Genomic DNA, 20,514 nt, shown 5'->3' with positions numbered 1-20,514 from the left:
TTCTTTTTTTTTGGTCTACAAAGAATGAGGTTCTTAAGATGTGAATTATGATGATGATGATGATGGTGATATCGAATCCAAATAATATTCAGTAACAACTAATCCTGTATATGTATAGGTGATATGAAATTGGAACACTCAGTAAAAAAATTCACAAATAGAGTTTGAAACTTAATTTCCTTAGATATATAAAAAATGAAAGAAATGAAAAAAAAAAAAAATTAAGCCAAAAGGATTATATATTCAACATGGAACATACGTTTTACCCACTTAACCGCGAACCAAAGTTCATTATGAGATGGACATGTTTTAGTTTTGTCTGAGTTAGTTTATCCAAGATGGACAATATCTTCTTGGCCTCTCAAATTTTGTTGGTTTGGTGAGAGTCATTTTTTTTTTCTTAACAAAAGGGTGAGAGTCATTGTTTTATAAATTAATGACCAATAAGTTGAAATCAACAACTTGTCCATGAATAAATAATTGAAAACTTTTTCGAGATTTCGAGAGCTTTTTAATGTTAAGCCTTGCCAATTACAAACATTAAACAGAAGGAAAAAAAAAACGACGGCGTTTTCAGATGGTATCAAGGGCCTGAAGAACGTCAGCCTTGACGTCATCAAAATCTTCAACTCCAAAGCTGAAACGAACTAAGTTGACTTTGATCCCATGTGTGAGCCTCTCTTCTTCTGGTAAATTCCTAAACCAAACTCCCAAAAATTCCAAAAAAACAAGTGTATAATTTATCCCCCAAAAAATGGTAAATGTTTTAATAGGAAAATCATACCAGTAAACCCTTAATTTCTCAAAAAAAAATTAAAAAAAATACCAATATGACATTATGGCAGGTTGGTCTACGATGCTCTCGCAGCCACCAAACGATGGTGCAATGTAAGGGATCTTCAGAGAATCGACGAACTTTATTGTGATCTCGAGATCTCCAGTGATGATCTATTTGTATATAAAAAGGAAAGACAAAACGGATTTAGAGATTAATAATTAGTTAAATGGAACAAAGTTAATTACATCGATCATATCAAATGTGATTAATTGGTTAGACCTCGAAACTGACCACACCACCAAAACCAGTCATTTGTCTCTTGGCAATGTGATGCTCTGGATGACTAGGAAGTCCTGGATAGTAAACACGACTCACCTAACACGATCATATTGTATCAGTTTTCAAATAACCAATTGATAGCTAAAGAATATACATTATGTGTAATATTTGAAAAAAAGAATGGGTGAAAAAATATATATAAAACCTTGGGATGTGCTTCTAACACGTGAGCCATTCTCAAAGCGGTTGAATTCTGTTGCTTTAAACGAAGATGCATCGTTTTGATGCCTCGGATGAGTAAATACGCAGCGTTCTGTTTCACCAAGATTCATTTTTTCCATAAGTTTTAGCAAATTCTGATGAAATGGAAAAACGGAAACCTATGAGAAGAGAGAGGATCAAGCTTATAAGTTTCTTACGGGGTTAAGCATGCCTCCCAAAACATAATGCATATCTCGAACCTTTGAAACCAGTTCCATTGAACCACATACACATCCACCAAGAACCTTGCACACACACACACACAAGAAAAAGCCTTAAAATATTAATTAACATATGCCAGCTTTTTCTAACAACTGTCTCATTTTTTATCAGGCTCTGATGTTTTTTTTGACTCACATCGTTGTGGCCTCCAATGTACTTTGTAGCAGAGTGAGAAACGAGATCAGCACCAAGAGCAAGCGCCTTCTGATTCAGAGGCGTTGCAAAGGTACCGTCTATATGCAAACAAGAGTTCCTCTTCTGTGACAGATTTCTGACACTAACTCAATGTCCACACATCTAAGAAACGGGTTTGTCGGAGACTCGGTGAAGAACATAGAAACCTCGTGCTTATTCAATGCAGCTTTGAGCTCTGTGGTGTCAGCAGAGTCAATCACAGTCACCTGGGGACACACACACACACATAACAAACGGTTAAATCAATGGAGCTTAAAACGAACATATTAAAATAGTGAAACTGGATGTTTCTTTTTTCTTACAGTGATTCCCAATTTGGGAAGAAAAGTGTCCATAAAAACCCTTGTCCTCCTGTAACAATCTCTAGTTGTCACAATATGTCCATTTCTTGGAACCAAAGCCAAAAGCATTACAGTGTTTGCACACATCCCAGATGCCATAACCACAGTTGATTCAGCCCCCTCAAGCGCACTGAACAAATTAAGAAATCAAATTGAGAATATAATGACATTGGAGACACTAGCTAGTAGATAGAACAATTCATCTAAACCCTAAAAGCCCGTAATAAAATCAAGAGAGACAGAGACCTAATCTTCTCCTCCAGCACCGTAGTCGTTGGGTTTCCATAACGACCATAATCATGACGAACAGTCCGTTTCTCCTATACAAGTAGTAAAAGTTTATGAAAAAACACAAACACATCACGTATAAAATTTATCGATAATCGTCACCAGAGTCAAAAGCAAACAGACCTTGAAATCGATAAGGTCGGAAGTTTTCTTGAAGAAATGGGTCGATGTGTTGACTACAGGGGTCGTGATCGCATCCGTCACTATACCACGGCCTAATCTTTCACCTAACCATAATAAAATCGATGGGAAAAAAAAAATCAGTTTTCCTGGTTGACGAAAAATGTAAATACGAAGCCTAACTCTGGTTTTTATTTATTTTTTAATTTTTAAAATAAGACTAGCCCAGTTTAAGGCCCATTACTTTTAGAATTTGGTAACTATTGTATCTTTGGTTGTAAGAAATCACGTACCAGCATGAACAGTTAGGGTTCCATCGGAGGAGGTCAAGGACAAAGGTTTCAAATCCTCCAATTGTATACTAACCTTTTCAGCTGCTGCAGATGGAAAACAACAAATATATTATCATATCTACTTTTTTTCTTTATGAGTTTAGTTTGAATTCTTATATATATATATATATACACTCGTATAAATTTAGAGTTTTTTTTTTATTATTGTTTGTGGTTCTATATGACTCATGAGGTTAATAAAAATATTAAGCAAACATAGAACATATACGTCTTTGAATTTTGACAACACCGATGTTGCTGGTGGGAATGCTGAAATGGCGATGCAGATCGGAACGGCAATGAAATCCGGAGACAGAAGAGATGATCGTCGTTGGGTATTGGAACGACGATGTTAGAGCCATTTTAATTTGTTTTAAATGTGGTTTTGGGTTTCTCACGGCTTATGGTTAGAAGAGATAAAAGGGGTTTTATAGGAGTGCACTTGCAGTTGCAGACGTTGTAGTTGTGGTAAAACATTTAGCATATATTTTTACTCTTCCTTTTCATAGTGTTAGCTGTGTTTTTTTAAGGGTAGTTTTGTGGATTTTTTTTAAAGAGTGACTATGACAGACGACAGTAATTGATCCAAGAGCCGAAACTCCTGGCACCCACCTGATTACCCAAAAATTACCATTAATAGTAAATTTAACATACCCAAAAAGGTGGTATTTAGTTTTTAATTTAGCTCTAAAATTCCGTTTGCAATAAATTTATAGAGATAACATACAGTTGATTGGGATAAAAGATGAATATGTCCATCAGTACTTACAGTTGATGTGAGTACTGATATGGTAATAAAAGATGAATATGTCCATCAGTTGATGTGATAAAAGATGAATGTCCATCATTACTTAGTACATCCTAGGAGATATTACAATCGTTCTCATATAGTAATTAGTACAACCTAGGAGTTTTTAATATCGTTCTCGTATCAGCAGACACAACTTCCCAAGTTCCAATCCTCCAAATAGAAACTTCTTCGAACACATTATGTGTGTGTGTGTGTGTGTTCAGTATTTCATGACAAGATCATGTGTAATTGACATATGGCTTTTGTGTATAGTTCACGGTTGTGGCTAAAACCACAAACAAGAAGATAATGGAAAAAGATAAGTCATTAATCTCCCTAGAAAGATTGCGGTGGAGTTTTATTAAAATAAAAAAGATTAGGCGAAAAACTGAAAATGGTATTAGCATTTTTTTTTTTGTCTCCGGTCCAAAAAACTATAAATAAAAAATTAGTAATAATCTGATCAATTATCGTAGGATTCTCGATTTTTTTTTTTTGCCATTCACAAAAGAAACAAGAGATTGGCTTCTGCATTTTCTCGTTAAATATAAGAAATGAAAGAAAGAAAAAACATTGAAATAATTGACGGGGTTCGGAGGAATTAAAGTCACTCAACTGTTTCTCCTTTGATATATTATTTTCACCTCTTTACTTTCATCTCTTGTAAACTTCCCCACACCAACATTCAGTGAATTGTCTGGCAAATATTTAGTATACGAGTCAAAAAAACTGATGTTCATCGAATCATAGATCATCACATACAAGCCTCAACAACCAATCGAAACAGTTTGTAATTTCGAGGTAAAGACATATATAAATGAACATCACGATCACATGATCCCCACACTATTGACGCTTACTTGATCTTTTGTATCCAATGTAAACTCCGGTAGATAAACATATCCTCATTCAACGGGATATGGCAGTAATGCCAATAGTATACACACACACTGAAAAAGAAATATTATTTGCGTTTTTGAACTATTCGAGATCCTTCTAGAACCTTGAGAAAAACTTTTAGTGTCTTTGATTCCATATTTGAGTAGCAATACTGGAACGCTAGTAGCCTAGTAGCAATAATGGAACATGAATATGCAGCCATCGAAGAAATAGTAACTAAAAATTAATAAATTGTTTGAAACCGTAGTGGGGACTACATGTCTGCTTGGAGGTGCCAATTTATTGCATCTTTGATCCTTTTCTACGGCTGATATTTAGACCAACAAAACGAGTGGCAACTTTGGCTCCGAAAAGGTCTCAAAACCGTATATGATAATTTGTAATCACACAATTGTTACTTGTTTGTTAATCTAAAAGATGAATCATGAGCGAGAACAAAAAAATTGCTAACCGGGGAGACATCACCCCCCAGCTTTTGGCTTCTTATTGTAAAGAGAGAGGAATTGGTTTAATGATGAGCACTGGCTTCAACCTTCTTTTGTGACTTCGTTTTTATCTGCAGGTGAAAAACCAATCTGTTTAATACTTGGCTATCATATAATAAGACTCGGGAACATTTCAGACGTAGAGGTATCCAAGTTTTAATGCATTTCTGGTTTTGCCACACAAACAACACAATGCAACAGTTACAAGGTTTGCAAACATGATGTTGAATAGCCAGAAATATTTCTGAAGGTATACACATAAGATCATCTTTATGTTTACAGACGAGACTCACAAGCAAAAAACTTTAAAAAGCTAGTAACCTCAGAAGCAAAATCCAGAGAAAGATGCCACAAATCAGAGTTTCAACCAAAGACGACAACTTGTAGAAGTAGAGCATAGGACTATCTAAAAGGGAATATACGATCAGGAATCAGACATAAACAGTGGACTAGCAGAAACAAAAGGAGCAAAGAAGCATCCTGCAATTCAAATCTATAGCTATTCAGAACTGCAAAATGGTTCAAACACAATAAGGTATGCTAAAAAGAAACCCTATAAACAAAAAAACTTCTCTCTTGCTCGAACAAGCTCAAAAGTAGGAATCTTCTGATTATAACGAAAACAAAAAAAAATGTGTAGCCACCAAATTTCGAAATATCATGTCGACACCAATTCAGATGTCAAGGTCATCATATGGTGAAAAAAAAAAAAAACAGAATCAATACCATTTCCAAGCTCAATCAGATATAATGTATTGCAGATTCGTAGTAGACAAGAGCATTATAATTGAAAATTTCGATGAAACAAGAGAAAGTGGAGTAGAATTATACCTTCAAGACCTTGAGCTTCATATTCCCGTAGACGAGACCCATGCCAAAAGCCGAAGCACGAGCCACCTGATCATCAAAGCGAAAGACTCGATGAATCAAATAAACTCAGAAAAAAATAAGGAAACACAAAAACGAATCGGCGAAGCAGATCGAGAATCGGCGTACGAGAGCAAGGGAGCTGGTGCCGGAGTAAAGTCCTGGAGGCAACGTCATTGGCAAATCACTGTAAGTCCCTCGAAGTCTTCCTCAGAGAACGAAAACCCTTATATCCCAAATCAATCCAAGCTTCCGAATTCTCAAACTATTCGTGATGGTGGTGGAAACTATGCGATCCTCTTTCCTCTAGCTAAAGCTGATTTTGGGCTTTAATGGGCCTAAACTATGAGATACAAATATTAGATTTCTTCTAAATGGATTTTCAGTAAAATATTATAGTGTGTGGTTGGTTGACATGGTTAGAGCTAGAGGTAAGGGAAAGAGTGTAATTATGTTTCACCAATTCCTTTGATTTGGAACAAAAATTAAATCGTATATCAACCAGGTGTGAGTTTTTTTTTTTTTGGTCTAATTAGTGTCATTATTATGTCATGTTCACTATCACCAAGCATGTTTTAGTCAAATATTGTCATGCTTATCACTAAGATTTTCGTATCACTCAAATATTGGCATGTTTATCACAAGCAATGTCTCTAAATATCTAGATTTTTCTCTAAAGTAATGTATCCGACTTATTTAGATTTTTATTGTAATAATCATTTATATCTTTCTGAAACTTTTGGGTCCTTGGGATATCTTTTGGGTCCACTTTCATGGGGTCCTATCCAAATAAATAGTATCCAATTATCAATCATGTTTATTATGTCATTATAAATTTATTATGGTCTTCTTTTTTTTCGACTTGGTGTTTCTTAAATTGATTTACGCATTTAATTGAGAAAAATGGAAAATCGAATTCGAGAGGGGCAAAGCCAAAGGCAGAAAATGACATGAAACAACCAACATTTAATTTTATCTTATAAGAATCGACATGTGAACGTGTTGTTTTTATCACAGCCACATTTTATCATTATGTAACTCAATCTTTCATATCTTTTGCATGGTAATAATTAATAAACAAAACAAATTACCGCCATGTAAAAACTTAAAGCGAAAAAGAAAAAGAATGACCGCAAAGTTTTAGAGTTTTGTGGTTTGTCTAGTGATATTGGTGTAAGTGGTAGTAGTCACGAGTCACGACTCACATGCGGACTGATTTAAGGGGAGGCGAATGTGGACATCAAACAGAGAAAACGAGTTACGAGTTGTGAATTGTTTTTTTTTGTGAAAGCTCTGTAATACTTAAGCCATATAAAAGATTACACGATTGGTCAATGAACCGGGAAAGAAAAAATGTCAAGTTTTGGATGTGTTGTGTAGATCTTTAAGGTGAATGTGGCCTGATCAACTCGTGTCTAATACTTTTTTAGTGAATACGTTTTTAAAGGTTTATAATTTCTTTCTTAAATTAGAAAGTCTAATTAAAATTCCTCATACATCTAAATTAGAAAGCTTAGAAAGCCCTCTTAATCTAAGAAAAAAAATATTTCTTTTTAAAATACCACAATTCTTTGTCCTTTTACTTTGCTCCAAAAACTTAGACTATTTATACTCTTTTGTCATCACAAGGATGATGCCTTTTTTTACTGTCCTTTTCATGGAATATATTCCATCCAAATGCCATAAAAATAATAGTAACGAAACACAGTAAATTAGGAAAAAGAAAAAAAAAGAGCAAAAATTGGATTAGTCTAAAATTATCTAATCAGAGTTTACACACACACAAAAACAAAAAAAAACTAGAAACTAAAAAGAATCAAGGACATTCCCAAGAAATATCGACCATTGATTCAAAACATCGGCGGTGAATCGGACGGCGAAGGATCCACAAAGCTAAAAATGCTGTCTAAATAATTCTTGTTGTCCTCGTAGTAGTTGTTGCAGTCACCACCACTACTCTCGCCGGCCGTCTCGTTTTTATCGCCGGAGAAACTCCGTTCCAGTGAATCTCCGCCGAGCAAGAGACCCGTGAACCCTTCTTCGATTCCTTCCGCCATCTGCGTGGCTGCAAATTCGTGAATTGTTGAATTGATCCAATCGTTTTCGGGTTCTTTCATCAAAGTCAGATCCGTGGATGATCCGACAAACTCTATCTTTGTCGGGATTCCGTTTGATGATTCCTTCATCTCCGAAAATGACACTGTAGATGTCGGAGATTCAAGCTGTTGTTGTTGATCTGCATTGCCTAGCAAATCAAACAAGTTTCCAAAATATAAATGCAGAAAGGAAGTGTTTTTTTTTTAAAACGTTTACCTTCGTTTGGTTTTGTTGTCCAATTGGTTATAAGTGCCTTGTGAGTGAATCCATGATGAATCGATGATGTTTTGCTTTGGTAATGAAGAAGCTTTGATTCTCTAGCTAGCCTTGCTTCAGCTTCAAGTCGAGCACTTTCCCACTGAGCCATGTGGCTAAGTGTGGCTGCGTTCTTGGACAGACCAAGAGAGGATAAAGGAGTCTCGTTTTTGGGTTTATGAGTCACTGGATCAATCCCCATTTTCACTAACCGTTTCTTCAAATGCGTGTTCCAATAGTTCTTGATCTCGTTGTCTGTTCTCTTTGGCAAATGAGTCGCAATCGCCGACCACCTACATCATAACACAAACAAAATTCAGAAATGCCAAAACACCTGCTGAGACGGAAATTCAGATTTGTTTGTTTTGTTGTAGACCTGTTTCCTAAGAGAGCGTGGAGTTGAATGATGGTTTGTTCTTCTTGCAAGTTAAATTTGCCTCTTTTGATGTCAGGTCTTAAGTAGTTAGTCCATCTGAGTCTGCAGCTTTTGCCGCATCGATGGAGACCTGAGAAGAAGAAGGATGAGAGAAAGGTTTGAATTTTGCAGAGCAGAAAGTGTATAAAGAGAATTTAACCAACCAGCTTTCTCAGGCAATGAACGCCAACTTCCATGGCCATGTTCTTCAATATAAGCCAAAAGCTTCTGATCTTCTTCTGGTGTCCAAGGCCCTTTCTTCAAACCCAACTTGTCGCAGCACGGTGATCTACCCATTTGGTCCAAAAACTAAAACTCGCTCTCTCTAATCTTATTGCAGAACAAAGAAAAAGAAAAATATGAAGAGGGAGTTAATAAGAGATATTTCATTCATCACATGCTCATGATCATGATCACCATAAGAGCACAAAAGGAATGGTCTTTTTGGCTACAGTTGTAGAATTGTTACAAGTGAAGCATACCTGAGTGATGAAGGATGATATATAGAGGAGAGAGAAAGACACACACAAGAAATGAATCCCCTTTTTCCCGGCTCTATCACATGGATGAGCATTTATGAACAATGGGGTCTCGAGAAGTTATTACCTTTGTGGCTCAAAGACCTGGAAAACAAGCCCCCTCTCTCAATAACTCTCTCACACAGGCACAAAAGCAAACAAAAGCGGTGATCTTTTATTACCTACACTGTGACTTTTCCATGTCACACAAGGTTAAAGCGGTTTATTTTCCTGTGCTAGAAGTAAATTCAGGTCAATACTATCTATCCCAATAGCCCTTATCTCACTTTGATTATCTTGTATAGAATAAGATCAAAACTCAACAATTCTCTTAAAATATACTGGATTCTGCAAATAGTGTTAAAGCATCTTCAACAACTTTACTAATAGGCCTTAAACTTTCAACAATTTGCCTATGGTTTGTTTTAGCACTAAAGATACCTTTTACAGGTAGTCTATGGCCTTAAACGTCCACAATGTTCTCTCTATGTGTATACTACTATAACTAGTAATCTTTATTAAGTCACACTACACTATGTACAAATTGTTTTCTTTTTCACATTTTTTCTTTCTCTCATTAACCTTTACTAAAAAGAGTAGATAGTAAATGCTGTTAAAAGGGCGGTGACTAAGAGGAAACTGACACTACAATGGCAAATAAATGAGACAGAGAGCATAAAAGTAGGAGAAAACTTAGTTGAGGCAAGTAATTAAATTATGCATAGACTTTCTTCTTTTACTCAAAATTTTCGTTGTTCTGAAAATGGTAAAAGTCTAACCTGTGTAAGCAAACGATTAGAAACATTACTTATGACACTACTGTAAAACTCACACGCAACACTTTATTAGGAATGCACTAAGATAATCCCTCTAGCATATTCAGTAATAGTCTTACTTAAATATAGTAGCGTAAGTATAGATGGTTTACTTTTTTTTTTTTTTGACATCAGATGGTTTACTTAAAACCTCAAAAATGATTTAGGAAGCATTTTCTGGTTGTAAAGAAATTAAGTACTTCTTGTTCTTGCTGAAAGCCTTCCCTTGTGCAGTGATTTCTTCATCATTTAATGAAATGTCCATTGGCTGGACTACACTGTACAGTGAGTCATAGAGTATCAAAAAAAAGAAAAAAAACTTCACATTAGATAAAAACATAAACACACATTATTGTGTTCAGAATCATTTGGAGATCCTCTGAGAAGACAACAGCATCATAACTTTCACATCAATAAAGTTTGAAATTTAGACACCCTGTGAGATTGATGAGCTTGAGCTTGGATCTATTTTAAATTTAATGGTACGGCAGCTGATTTTGAATATCATTTTATGGCATAACTGAGAATTCATACCATGATTTGATCTTATATGCTTATGGTACCTTGCAGGTGTACAAATGTTAATTCAGCAAGGTAAATTTGCCTGCCAAGAAAGGTAGATGATTTATGAAGGCGAACGGTGACATTAAAGAGATTTTACAAGACCAAACAAAGAAGAGTAGCTAAATGTGTTCCATGAAGGCAAAGAAAAATGGATTTATTGAGGTGGGCTCCAAGCTTGTGGGGTAGAGAAGAAGTATCTTCATCGAATCAGAGAACGATAAGACAAATTCATAAAGATTTGTACAAATAAATACAAAAAGAAATCAGTTTTATAAAAAAAAAATGAATAAATGTGATTATGAAAGCTGAAGAAGAGAGAGAGATAGAGATAGAGAAGAGCTCATGGATCAAAAAGAAAATCATATTGGCTACAAATGATGTAAAGGACAATGGGGACAAACCTATATAAATGCCTTGCTGACTCCATATTGCCAGCTTCTACACTCTGTATGGTCCTAACATACTTCAATATTGCCTTCATCAATGATGCCACTTGTCGATATTCTATCGATCCACGGCTTCGCACATTTGATGCTCCAAATCTCCTGCATAATAAGTGTACTTGATCACACATTTGCAAGATCAAGAAGTCACACTTATGAAATCTGAAAAAGAAAAAAAAAAAACTGAGCCTACATCCATGCAATGCGAGAAGAGACTACTTTGGATCTTGCAACATCAGGCTGAGAATGTTTCAACACTTCTTGCTTGCTTTGGTAGTCGCTGAAGCTATTTCCGCTGGTACCTATATTATATTAACAGTTTTACATTTAAAAAAAGCATTTAAACCAAACTATCATGTCAGTTAAAACAAAGCTCGGATATAAACAAGGTTCACTTTTTTGACATAATTAATGAAAAAGATCTTAGATTAGCAAAGTAGCTATTTGCTACCGTTCAAAAGTGCGTGCATGAGAATCATCACCACCCTGACAACTAATACTAATAGCAATCAAGGCGTCAAAAACAAGTCTTTAATCATCTTAAGCAACTCTTTCAATGGAAAATAACAAATTTTGCTATCTTTAATACTGAAGTCAATCATAATATCAATCTATCATACAGCTACAAGTCAGACATAGAAAAATAGGGCAAACAACATAACAATCGTGTTAACCACAAAAAGCAAAACATAAAGCATTATTTTTGAGATTTTTAATTGGCAACAAACAACCAACTAAAAAAAATCTCACTTGAAGATAACGTATAGAGAAACATTAAGCAAAATTTAGTACAAACAGAGCAATCAATTGTCACAAGGACTAACCTAATAAAAGATTGACTAGTGACAGATCAATTCCTTGCAAAGTCACCTTCAAAGTAGTAATGAAACAATGGAGACATCTCGGACAATAAAGATTAGAAGAAACCACAGTAACTGAGAACAAACACAAGTAAGTGTTTCCACCACCACCAACAAGAGCAGCTAGCTACGGTACGAGATTTAACTGTCTTTTTAATTTCCGGTACGCGAATCAACAGCTCATGTACTGTGTCTCTGTAAACCATAAATCATGAAATTGTTCTTTCTTTTTGCAGAAGCAATAATGAACATTGTGTTTCGAACTGAAATTTACAATGAACTGATTATTTAAATAATACCGGTTCGATTTTACTAAACCGGAAATGACATAATGGATACCGAAAGCTAATAATTGAACCAAATAGAGTATGGAAACGCGATGATCAGGAAGCAGACGAACGACCGAGCCGCCAATCGCCGCCGTCCAAAGCTATGGCAGAGCTGCACAAATTTCCGATCTTTGAAGCAAATTCACGCTTTTATGGTCGTTAATGGCCTCATGTCTAATCTCTTCTTTGTTGGAGAGCTAATCTACTCGGCTTCTTTGTCGGTTCCGGGTGCGCTTAAATACGCCCACAAGCTGTTCGACGGAATTTCTAAACCAGACGTATCGATTTGTAACCATGTATTGCGTGGCTCTGCTCAGAGCTTAAAACCTGGAAAAACGGTTTCTTTGTACACGGAGATGGAGAAGCGAGGCGTGAGGCCTGATAGGTACACGTTTACGTTTGTTCTCAAGGCGTGTTCGAAGCTTGAGTGGAGAAACAGTGGTTTTGCGGTTCACGGGAAAGTGATGAGACATGGGTTTGTGTCGAATGAGTACGTTAAGAACGCTTTGATACTTTTTCATGCGAATTGCGGGGATCTGGGGATTGCAAGCGAGCTTTTTGATGATTCTGCTAAAGCTCACAAGGTTGCTTGGTCTTCTTTGACTTCTGGGTATGCTAAGAGAGGGAAGATAGACGAGGCGATGAGGCTTTTCGATGAAATGCCGGAAAAAGATCAGGTAGCTTGGAATGTGATGATTACTGGTTGTTTAAAATGTAGGGAGATGGATAGAGCGAGAGAGCTCTTTGATAAGTTTACAGAGAAAGATGTTGTCACTTGGAATGCAATGATCTCAGGATATGTGAATTGCGGGTACCCCAAGGAGGCACTAAGTATATTCAAGGAGATGAGGGATGCTAGTGAACACCCAGATGTTGTGACAATACTGAGTTTGTTATCTGCTTGTGCAGACTTAGGAGACTCAGAAACCGGGAAGAGAATCCATCTCTACATCTTGGAAACGGATTCGGTTTCGAGCTCCATACACCTCGGCACTCCTATTTGGAATGCTCTAATTGACATGTATGCAAAGTGTGGAAGCATAGAGAGTGCAATTCAAGTGTTCACGGGGATGAAAGATCGGGACTTGTCAACTTGGAATACTTTGATAGTTGGTTTGGCTTTGCATCATGCAGAGGGATCAATTGAAATGTTCGAAGAGATGCAGAGGTTGAAAGTCCGGCCAAATGAGGTGACTTTCATCGGAGTTATATTAGCTTGCAGCCACTCGGGGAGAGTTGATGAAGGGCGTGAATATTTTCGCCTTATGCGGGAAATGTATAATATTGAACCAAACATAAAACATTATGGTTGTATGGTAGACATGTTGGGGCGAGCAGGGCTATTAGATGAAGCATTTATGTTTGTTGAGTCGATGGAGATCGAGCCTAACGCCATTGTATGGCGAACCCTTTTAGGTGCTTGTAGGATTTATGGGAATGTGGAGTTAGGGAAGTATGCAAATGAGAAGTTGCTTAGTTTGAGAAAGGACGAGAGTGGCGATTATGTGTTGCTCTCTAACATATATGCTTCCACAGGTGAGTGGGACAGGGTGCAGAAAGTAAGGAAGATGTTTGATGATACAGGAGTGAAAAAACCGACTGGATATAGCTTGATCGAGGAGGACGATGACAAATTGATGATGCGATACTTACTGTCGTCAGAACCTGAGTCAAATATCAAGAGGTCGGATTAGTTAACGTAAAAAAACAACTCCATTGGCTAAATATAGACAGTTAGATTGGATTTGTCGTGATGATTCTAAAATATATTTGTGTCCTTTTTTGTGTTCTGAGTTTTCAAGTTCTCAACTTATAACTCTGAACTGGTAAAGGCAACATGATGTCCTTTTATGTTATAAGAGACTGAGCGCCGCATTTGATAGGAAGTTTTTATATCAATCTTTACAACTCGTAACTTCAAGATGATACTTCGCAGATTCATTGTGCAACTGTAACATATAGGTAACCAGTTGACGTTATAAACACAATTTTCGTCTTTTCGTCTATTATGTTGGTTTCATATATCTGGATTTAGCATAGATTATAGAACACCGAGAAGGATATATTAGACAACATATTGTGGTAACTGATGGGTTAAACACAACTTTTGAAATAGTAACCCGTTACATAAATCACATAGAAAATCACAATGGAGATGAGAAAGGAAAAAACCAGAAATGCATAGGACACACGACTTAAAGCTCTAAGTTCACATTTTTACACACCAAACCATCACACAGAAAATCACAATGAAGATGAGAAAGGAAAAAAAACCAGAAATGAATAGGACACACGACTTGAAGCTCAAGTTCACATTTTTACACACACCAAACCATGAATTTCTTAAAGCAGGGGAAAAGAATACTCATTTTCAAGGTTAAGACTATATCTTTAATGGCGTCGGGAAAGAGCAATAGCTGATAAGAGAATGAGAAGAATGAGGAGGGCAACGGCAATGAAAGATCCAATCAAAGACCCAGAGATACGCTCACAAAAGGAGTTGAATTGTTGACAAATAGAGAACCAGTTCGTTTTATTGTTCCCATTGTGTGCCAAGTAGACAATGGCTGCTGCTGAGGATGCTCCAGCGGTTAGAAGACCCAACATTGCCTATCACACAAGGAGAAATCAATTGTAAGATGAGCTATTTTTTCATTCTTTATCTTCATGATTCTATTTCATGTTCTTTATTGCTAACGAGGAGGCACATGCTTATGAAACAGGGCAAGTTTAGTTTGCTGATCTGCTTACCACATCGAGGACGATAAGAAGAATCCTACTGTTCTGAGTCTTGCTCTTGACGATGTGTACGAAGGCCACAGCTAGAGACAAGATGAGGTAACCACTTACAACAGCATTTGCGACCACAAAGAACCTGTTTTATGAAATTAAACAAACAGCAAAGAAAAAAACTCTTTAAGAACTGATCCAGATTATTTCCTGATACCTAAAACAGGTAAAAGAATAATAATCAAAATCACATACGTCAAGGCTGGAAGATCGTTGTATTCAGCATGGAACCGTATGAATTGAGTAAAGAAAGGCAGAGTTTCATTTGTGGTGGCCATGAGGATTGCACTACTTATGGTGTTGAAAAACGCAACAATCCTTAGGATAAACTCGAGAATCGCAATTCTTCTGCTCATCAAGCCGCTCTTTTGGATACCTTTGCTTGTTTCCACGAATTCAGCTTGACCGGACTTCATTTTCGCTCTCTTCTACAATGTTTTTTTGGGTTCTTGATGGAGAAGTTAGGGTTATCTTGAGTTTCTTGGGAGGTAAGAAATGTGTGTTGTGAGAGTTTGATGAGGGATTCTAAAGCAACGAGTGAGTGTGTATATATATTGCATGCATAATGCATTGGGACATATTAGTGGTTATCGCAATTGTACTTGCTAAAGGTATCCCCTTTTTGGTATTATAATTCCATAAACTTTGCATCAAGGATATTCTTTATGGATCTATACGTTTAACCTTCCTAATCCACCAAACCAATATAGAGTCCTTCATATCCAAATTTGGAAAACATAAAACTCTGTCCAATTTTGTATAAAAATCTTTTGTTCAGTTATATATTTTAAAAATAAAAAATTTGTTGAAGGAAGGAACCATGTGGAGTAGTTAAAAATTATATTGAAGAATGATAAGTTAGAATAATGAATTAGCTATGTTTGCATGTGATTTAACAAACCCACTTGAGAAAAAGGAAATCTCTAGATAGTTGGACACAAACTATTTTCCCAAATGATTGGAGATGTTGAAACCCAAATGCTTCTATGTGTCAAACACAGTCTAATAACTTATTACAAAAATACATTCCAATTTATATAATCATTAATTAAGTATATATAATCGAAGCAGGACACCTAAACCAAATGAAAATATTGAAATATTTTACAAAAAGTATGTACGCTTTTTGAATTTGAAGATATGCCTTTCAGCTTTTGAGTTGGCTTATTATACACTAATCAATAGTTTGAAAAACTAAAAAGAATGTAAGAAGAAAAATAATTAAAAAAACATATCGTATTCAACACTCAGGTGTTACGTATAAATAGAGACGTAGACAGTTTTAGTCTGTATACAAAGATTTTAATGTCCACATTTACAGTTTTTTTCCTTAAATAGTAACGAAATTAAATCATAAATATAAAAGAGTCAACGAGGAGAGAAAATAAGTGTATTAGTCAAACAACGCAAAAGTTGACAACAGAGAAAGTCAAATAAACACTGTGGCTCCCATGTCGTTGTTTAGTTAGAGAGTTCGAGAATTAAGATAATCATAAAAAGAGAAAGCAAGCCTCGTGATCGGAAAATTTACACAAAAAGGAAACGATTTTCTTACATTTCAAAATTAGCCCCAAACTTTAAAAATCAACTCATCGCTTCCAAGCAAACCCATTCCCAGAGAGAAGCCTAGACAAGAATCCTTGACCAGCTGTCTTATTCTCCTTACAGGAGCTCATGTTACTAATCAAAGACCAATGAGTCTCAAAATCAATTTCATAGCCACACTTTTGCATCATTTCCATCATCTCCGTAGCTTTCACTGTGTTCTTCTCTACTCGAAACCGGTCAATCACAGTCTTAAACATCTCTTGACTCGGTGTTTCGCTTGACTCAACCATTGATTTGATAAGTCTTTCTGATTCTAAAACTTGACATGCCTCGCAATACTTATGAACAAGACCACTCCATGTACTCATGCTTGGCCTTAGACCTAGTTCCATCATTTCTGTATGAAAGTCCATAGCTTTATCCAACTGGTTGTTGCACCTCAGGAAGCCATTGATGACTGAATCATAACTAGATGGATCCGGGATGCTTCGGTTCTTTAACACTGTGTTCAAGAGATGAACCGCAATGTCAAGACTCCCGCGATCAGATAGTTTCTTGATGAGATTGTCGTAGCTAGGAGCCATCATGCCATTGCGTGTCACACGGATCAGAAAGTCTTCAGCTTTTAGAATTTCGCCTCTCGAAATCAAGGACTCGGCGATTTTGGTTTGGACAACTGAAGAACCAAAAACCCAGCCTTTTGATTCCATTACCTGCCACAAGTTTAGAGCTTTCTTCACATCTCCATTGTCACAGAGAGAACTGATAACCACTCTTAAGCTTCGATTGCTCGGTTTCATCCCCTCGGAGATCATAGCCGAGAGATATTGCAGAGAACTCGAATCATCTCCGCACAGAGAGTAACCGTGTACAAGAAAGTTAAGCGTGGTTTGATCAGGCAAGAATCCTCTTCCCCGCATTTCGAGCAAGATTTTATTAACCTTTAAGCGATTCTTACTCCGAAAGAGATAGAAAATCAGCAGATTATAGGTTATTACGCCGCCAGGATTGCTTTCTCCTATCAACAGAAACTCCTTCAGATTAAGCGCAGAGAGAAACTGACGCTCTGAACACATTTTCCGAACATATTCCCTGTAACTCGTAACGGAGCAGATTACGTTCTTCCTCACCAAGATTCCTAGTAGTTCCTGAACTTTTCTCGAGTTGTTAGCTTTACAATAACCTTGAAACATCACATTGTAGATAGCTTTGTCCGGTAAAAACCCATTTGATAACATTATCCATAACTGATTTTCTGCGTCGAGAATTCTCCCAGCGAAGCATAGTTCTTCTAGCAAAGCATAGTTGAGAGAAGATGAATCTAATTGTTCTGCTAAAGTAAATGCCTGCTCTATTTTGTTAGCTCCACAAAGTCGAGGAATTAACGACAAACAACTTCCCAAGCTTGGAATCTGTTTCTTGTCTAGCATTTCCTCGAGCATAGCAAATGCAGCCAAATCCTTCTTATCCTTATAGAGTCCCTTAACAAGATGGTTGTATACCTCATCTTCCACAACGTAACCCTCTCCTTCAAGTCGTTTCACAACAGAATGAGCGATATGAGAAAACCCAAGAACTGTGAGCTTCTCCACAAAAACCCGACATGCTTCTGACTGTGATATTGATATACGCTCAAAGAGTTTAAAAGCTTCCTCTACCAGTCCTTTCTGGAGAAGACATTCCCATATAGCTCCGCAATTGTCCAAATCTGGTAACCAGTTAGCATTTTGGGCAGCGTCCCATACATTCAGGAGATTATTGAGTGTTTCTTTCTTACAGAAACAACTTATCAAAGATGTGTAAGTGGCGTTATCGATAGGAAGATGCATTTGAACCATTCTATGGAAAATGAGTTTGCTTTGGCGGCTAAATCCCTTCTTGCAATATTCTTGGACAAGAAAGTTAAGAGTTTCTCCATCTAACAAATTAGCCAGCTTTGGCCATTTTCCCATAATGCTAATACTTACTCTGACATGAGAACGTGATGCGCAGAGACTCTTCATTAAAACAGTAAACCCACGACGCGATAGTTTTTGACCCCATCGAGCCATTTCATCAAGAAGCTCCAAAGCTGTTTGTAAATCCCCGTCGTTACATGCTCTAACGATTAGCGAATTAAATTCTGGTAGCACCGACCTGTCAAGTACCATATTCACCCTCTGCTCGTAGGCATCCAAATCAGTGTCCAAATATAGCCCATTCCCAAGATCATCGAAGAACTCTGCTTTGGAGAATCCGGAATTATTGTCCCTTTTCAATCTTACAGCTAAGGGATCAAATCCAACTAAACTAAAAGCTTCAGAAAGCGGATCTCCGACTTTAGATGCTTCGATTAATCCATAACCAAACATCTCGTTAACAATCGCCTTAGCTTCTTCAAATCGTCTAGCTTTGCAGTATCCAGTTACCATTATCTTAAACGTAGACAAGCTGAGCAACATTCCATTTTCCTTCATCTCATCCAGAATACAAGGGGTATGCTGCCACAATCCTTTTCTAAAAAGGCCACTTAAGATAGCATTGTAACTATACACATCTGGTTTTAAACCCTTTGAAGTAATCTCGGATAAATAAAGAAATGCTCTTTTGATATCGCCTTCATAACAACACCAACCAATCAAGATGCCGAATGTGACCTCATCGGGTTTGAAACCCAAGTGTTCAAGCTCCTCCATATATACATAAGCTCTCTCTGTGCCAAACTTCCTGCAGAGAGAATGCACAATCCTATTGCCAACAAACACATCAGGTTCATATTTAAGCTCACCAATGAAACTCAACAAATCCTCAAAGTCCTGCTTCTCGCTGTATCCTAAACAAATCTTACTATATATTGAGCTATTCGGGTTACAACCCAAAGCCGCAAGCTTTCTCGCAAGAACTCTAGCCTCCTGAACCCTCTGATCCAAGCAAAGCAACTCGATAACTTTCCCAAATCTATCTATGTTCACGTCATTTGATTCAGCCGTTGTCTCCAACCAATCCAAACAAATTCTATATGCTGATTCTGTTCTGTGAACTCTAACCAAATGATCAATCAGAGTCTGGTAACACGAATTCAATGGTACTAAACCTTTACGCCTCATCCAATCGAACAGCATAACTGCCTTCCTGGAATTGAAATCATCGACATATTTCTGGATCAATTCACAGAAAACTCCCTCATTATACAAAGTATCTCCATTGTTATCCATTTCCAAAAGCAACAATTCAACATCCTTAACCATTCCTTCCATGATAAGCATCGATGCCATGATCTCACAAGCCAGAGGTAGATGCTTAAACCCCTTGTATTGCCCACTAGCCCATCTAAAAATCTCCCATAAAGGTCGGACCTTTCTACCTTCAACTCCACCTCTCTGGAGCTCAGATTGAAAACCCAGTAACAATTCGAGCACATTTTCGGGTTTCAAACCAGGAAATCTTCTAAATCTACGGGTAATAGTGGGAACCACATCGGACAAATCCAAAAGCAAGTCTTTCAGAAGAGAACCAGTAACGCCACGGTTCTCCGCCGCTGCCCCACCAAGAGATCTCGAAACCCGATCCAATTTACCAGCGGAGAGTAAACTAAACGATGAAGATACGTTGTTGCTTTGGGTTGCTGAATCATTTCCCTGGGGAGATGAAGGAGAAGCCGACTTGGTGATAGAGAAAACAGCGTAAGAGTAACGACATATGAGAGAAGAAACCTTGTTAAGAATACGAGGCCTCGTAGAGTTACTACTGATAGAGAAAAGATTATGCATGCGAATGCAAAAACAAAAGGAAGTCTAGTATTTGCCTTTCTTCTTCTTCTTATTCATCTGGCAGTGCTTCGAGCTTCAACATTCAGCCACGCAAGAAAGTGGCGACGAAAGCAAGGGAAAGAATCCAAGCCACCAAAACGACATCGTTTCGTCGAACGCAAAATTTGGACGTTAATTGATTATCCATAAGCAGGCATGCTTTTATAAGCCTTTGAATTAAGGGTTTCTTATGGGACGTCGAACACAATTCTTTTTTTTTTTTTTTTCATAGTC

At 37.0% G+C, this 20,514-nt stretch overlaps 5 protein-coding genes and 1 pseudogene across 6 annotated transcripts; 1 reads left to right on the top strand and 5 right to left on the bottom strand.

Annotated features, from left to right (window-relative positions):
- Positions 1–573: 573 nt before the first annotated feature.
- Positions 574–3,178, bottom strand: LOC18018122 (annotated as a pseudogene).
- Positions 3,179–4,768: 1,590 nt separating this feature from the next.
- LOC18018121 lies at positions 4,769–6,159 on the bottom strand. Its single transcript, XM_006399989.2, has 3 exons — positions 5,988–6,159; positions 5,823–5,888; positions 4,769–5,062 (listed from the first exon to the last, which is right to left on the bottom strand). The coding sequence occupies exons 1-3, from the start codon at positions 6,033–6,035 to the stop codon at positions 5,015–5,017; spliced, it is 162 nt and encodes a 53-aa protein (XP_006400052.1). The 5' UTR covers positions 6,036–6,159; the 3' UTR covers positions 4,769–5,014.
- A 1,357-nt stretch (positions 6,160–7,516) lies between these two features.
- LOC18018120 (transcription factor MYB16) lies at positions 7,517–9,203 on the bottom strand. 2 transcript variants are annotated; one of them, XM_024156128.1, is made up of 5 exons: positions 9,108–9,203; positions 8,790–8,955; positions 8,587–8,716; positions 8,172–8,503; positions 7,517–8,094 (listed from the first exon to the last, which is right to left on the bottom strand). In XM_024156128.1, exons 2-5 carry the CDS (start codon positions 8,920–8,922, stop codon positions 7,709–7,711), a joined length of 981 nt encoding a protein of 326 aa, XP_024011896.1. In that variant the 5' UTR covers positions 8,923–8,955; positions 9,108–9,203; the 3' UTR covers positions 7,517–7,708. The 2 variants fall into 2 exon arrangements, with proteins under 2 accessions (XP_024011896.1, XP_006400051.1); XM_006399988.2 differs by lacking the exon at positions 9,108–9,203 and having other exon boundaries at positions 8,790–9,098.
- Positions 9,204–12,204: 3,001 nt separating this feature from the next.
- On the top strand, positions 12,205–14,006 carry LOC18018119 (pentatricopeptide repeat-containing protein At5g15300). Its single transcript, XM_006399987.2, has one exon. It carries the CDS (start codon positions 12,205–12,207, stop codon positions 13,846–13,848), a length of 1,644 nt encoding a protein of 547 aa, XP_006400050.1. The 3' UTR covers positions 13,849–14,006.
- A 539-nt stretch (positions 14,007–14,545) lies between these two features.
- LOC18018118 (casparian strip membrane protein 5) lies at positions 14,546–15,360 on the bottom strand. The gene is made up of 3 exons (XM_006399986.1): positions 15,140–15,360; positions 14,906–15,029; positions 14,546–14,764 (listed from the first exon to the last, which is right to left on the bottom strand). The coding sequence occupies exons 1-3, from the start codon at positions 15,358–15,360 to the stop codon at positions 14,546–14,548; spliced, it is 564 nt and encodes a 187-aa protein (XP_006400049.1).
- A 1,034-nt stretch (positions 15,361–16,394) lies between these two features.
- LOC18018117 (pentatricopeptide repeat-containing protein At5g15280, mitochondrial) lies at positions 16,395–20,461 on the bottom strand. Its single transcript, XM_024156709.1, has one exon. The coding sequence runs from the start codon at positions 20,239–20,241 to the stop codon at positions 16,534–16,536; it is 3,708 nt and encodes a 1,235-aa protein (XP_024012477.1). The 5' UTR covers positions 20,242–20,461; the 3' UTR covers positions 16,395–16,533.
- Positions 20,462–20,514: the final 53 nt, after the last annotated feature.

Source organism: Eutrema salsugineum, unplaced genomic scaffold (genome assembly GCF_000478725.1).
Source record: "Eutrema salsugineum unplaced genomic scaffold, Eutsalg1_0 scaffold_2, whole genome shotgun sequence".
Taxonomy (NCBI): Eukaryota; Viridiplantae; Streptophyta; class Magnoliopsida; order Brassicales; family Brassicaceae; genus Eutrema; species Eutrema salsugineum.
Note: the sequence above shows the minus strand (reverse complement) of the source record. Positions and strands in the feature narration are given on the sequence as shown.

Bases quoted from the DNA above. Each gene is read 5' to 3' on its own strand.
- LOC18018121 (XM_006399989.2), bottom strand. From the start codon at position 6,035: ATGACGTTGCCTCCAGGACTTTACTCCGGCACCAGCTCCCTTGCTCTC. The intron at 5,889-5,987 runs GTACGCCGATTC...TTTGATGATCAG, and splicing joins GCACCAGCTCCCTTGCTCTC to GTGGCTCGTGCTTCGGCTTT. The intron at 5,063-5,822 runs GTATAATTCTAC...TTTCACCTGCAG, and splicing joins TGAAGCTCAAGGTCTTGAAG to ATAAAAACGAAGTCACAAAA.
- LOC18018118 (XM_006399986.1), bottom strand. From the start codon at position 15,360: ATGAAGTCCGGTCAAGCTGAATTCGTGGAAACAAGCAAAGGTATCCAA. The intron at 15,030-15,139 runs GTATGTGATTTT...TTCATAAAACAG, and splicing joins AACGATCTTCCAGCCTTGAC to GTTCTTTGTGGTCGCAAATG. The intron at 14,765-14,905 runs GTAAGCAGATCA...CTTGTGTGATAG, and splicing joins TTCTTATCGTCCTCGATGTG to GCAATGTTGGGTCTTCTAAC.
- LOC18018117 (XM_024156709.1), bottom strand. From the start codon at position 20,241: ATGCATAATCTTTTCTCTATCAGTAGTAACTCTACGAGGCCTCGTATT.
- LOC18018119 (XM_006399987.2), top strand. From the start codon at position 12,205: ATGATCAGGAAGCAGACGAACGACCGAGCCGCCAATCGCCGCCGTCCA.
- LOC18018120 (XM_024156128.1), bottom strand. From the start codon at position 8,922: ATGGGTAGATCACCGTGCTGCGACAAGTTGGGTTTGAAGAAAGGGCCT. The intron at 8,717-8,789 runs GTTGGTTAAATT...TCTTCTTCTCAG, and splicing joins TTCATTGCCTGAGAAAGCTG to GTCTCCATCGATGCGGCAAA. The intron at 8,504-8,586 runs GTCTACAACAAA...GTTATGATGTAG, and splicing joins CACGCTCTCTTAGGAAACAG to GTGGTCGGCGATTGCGACTC.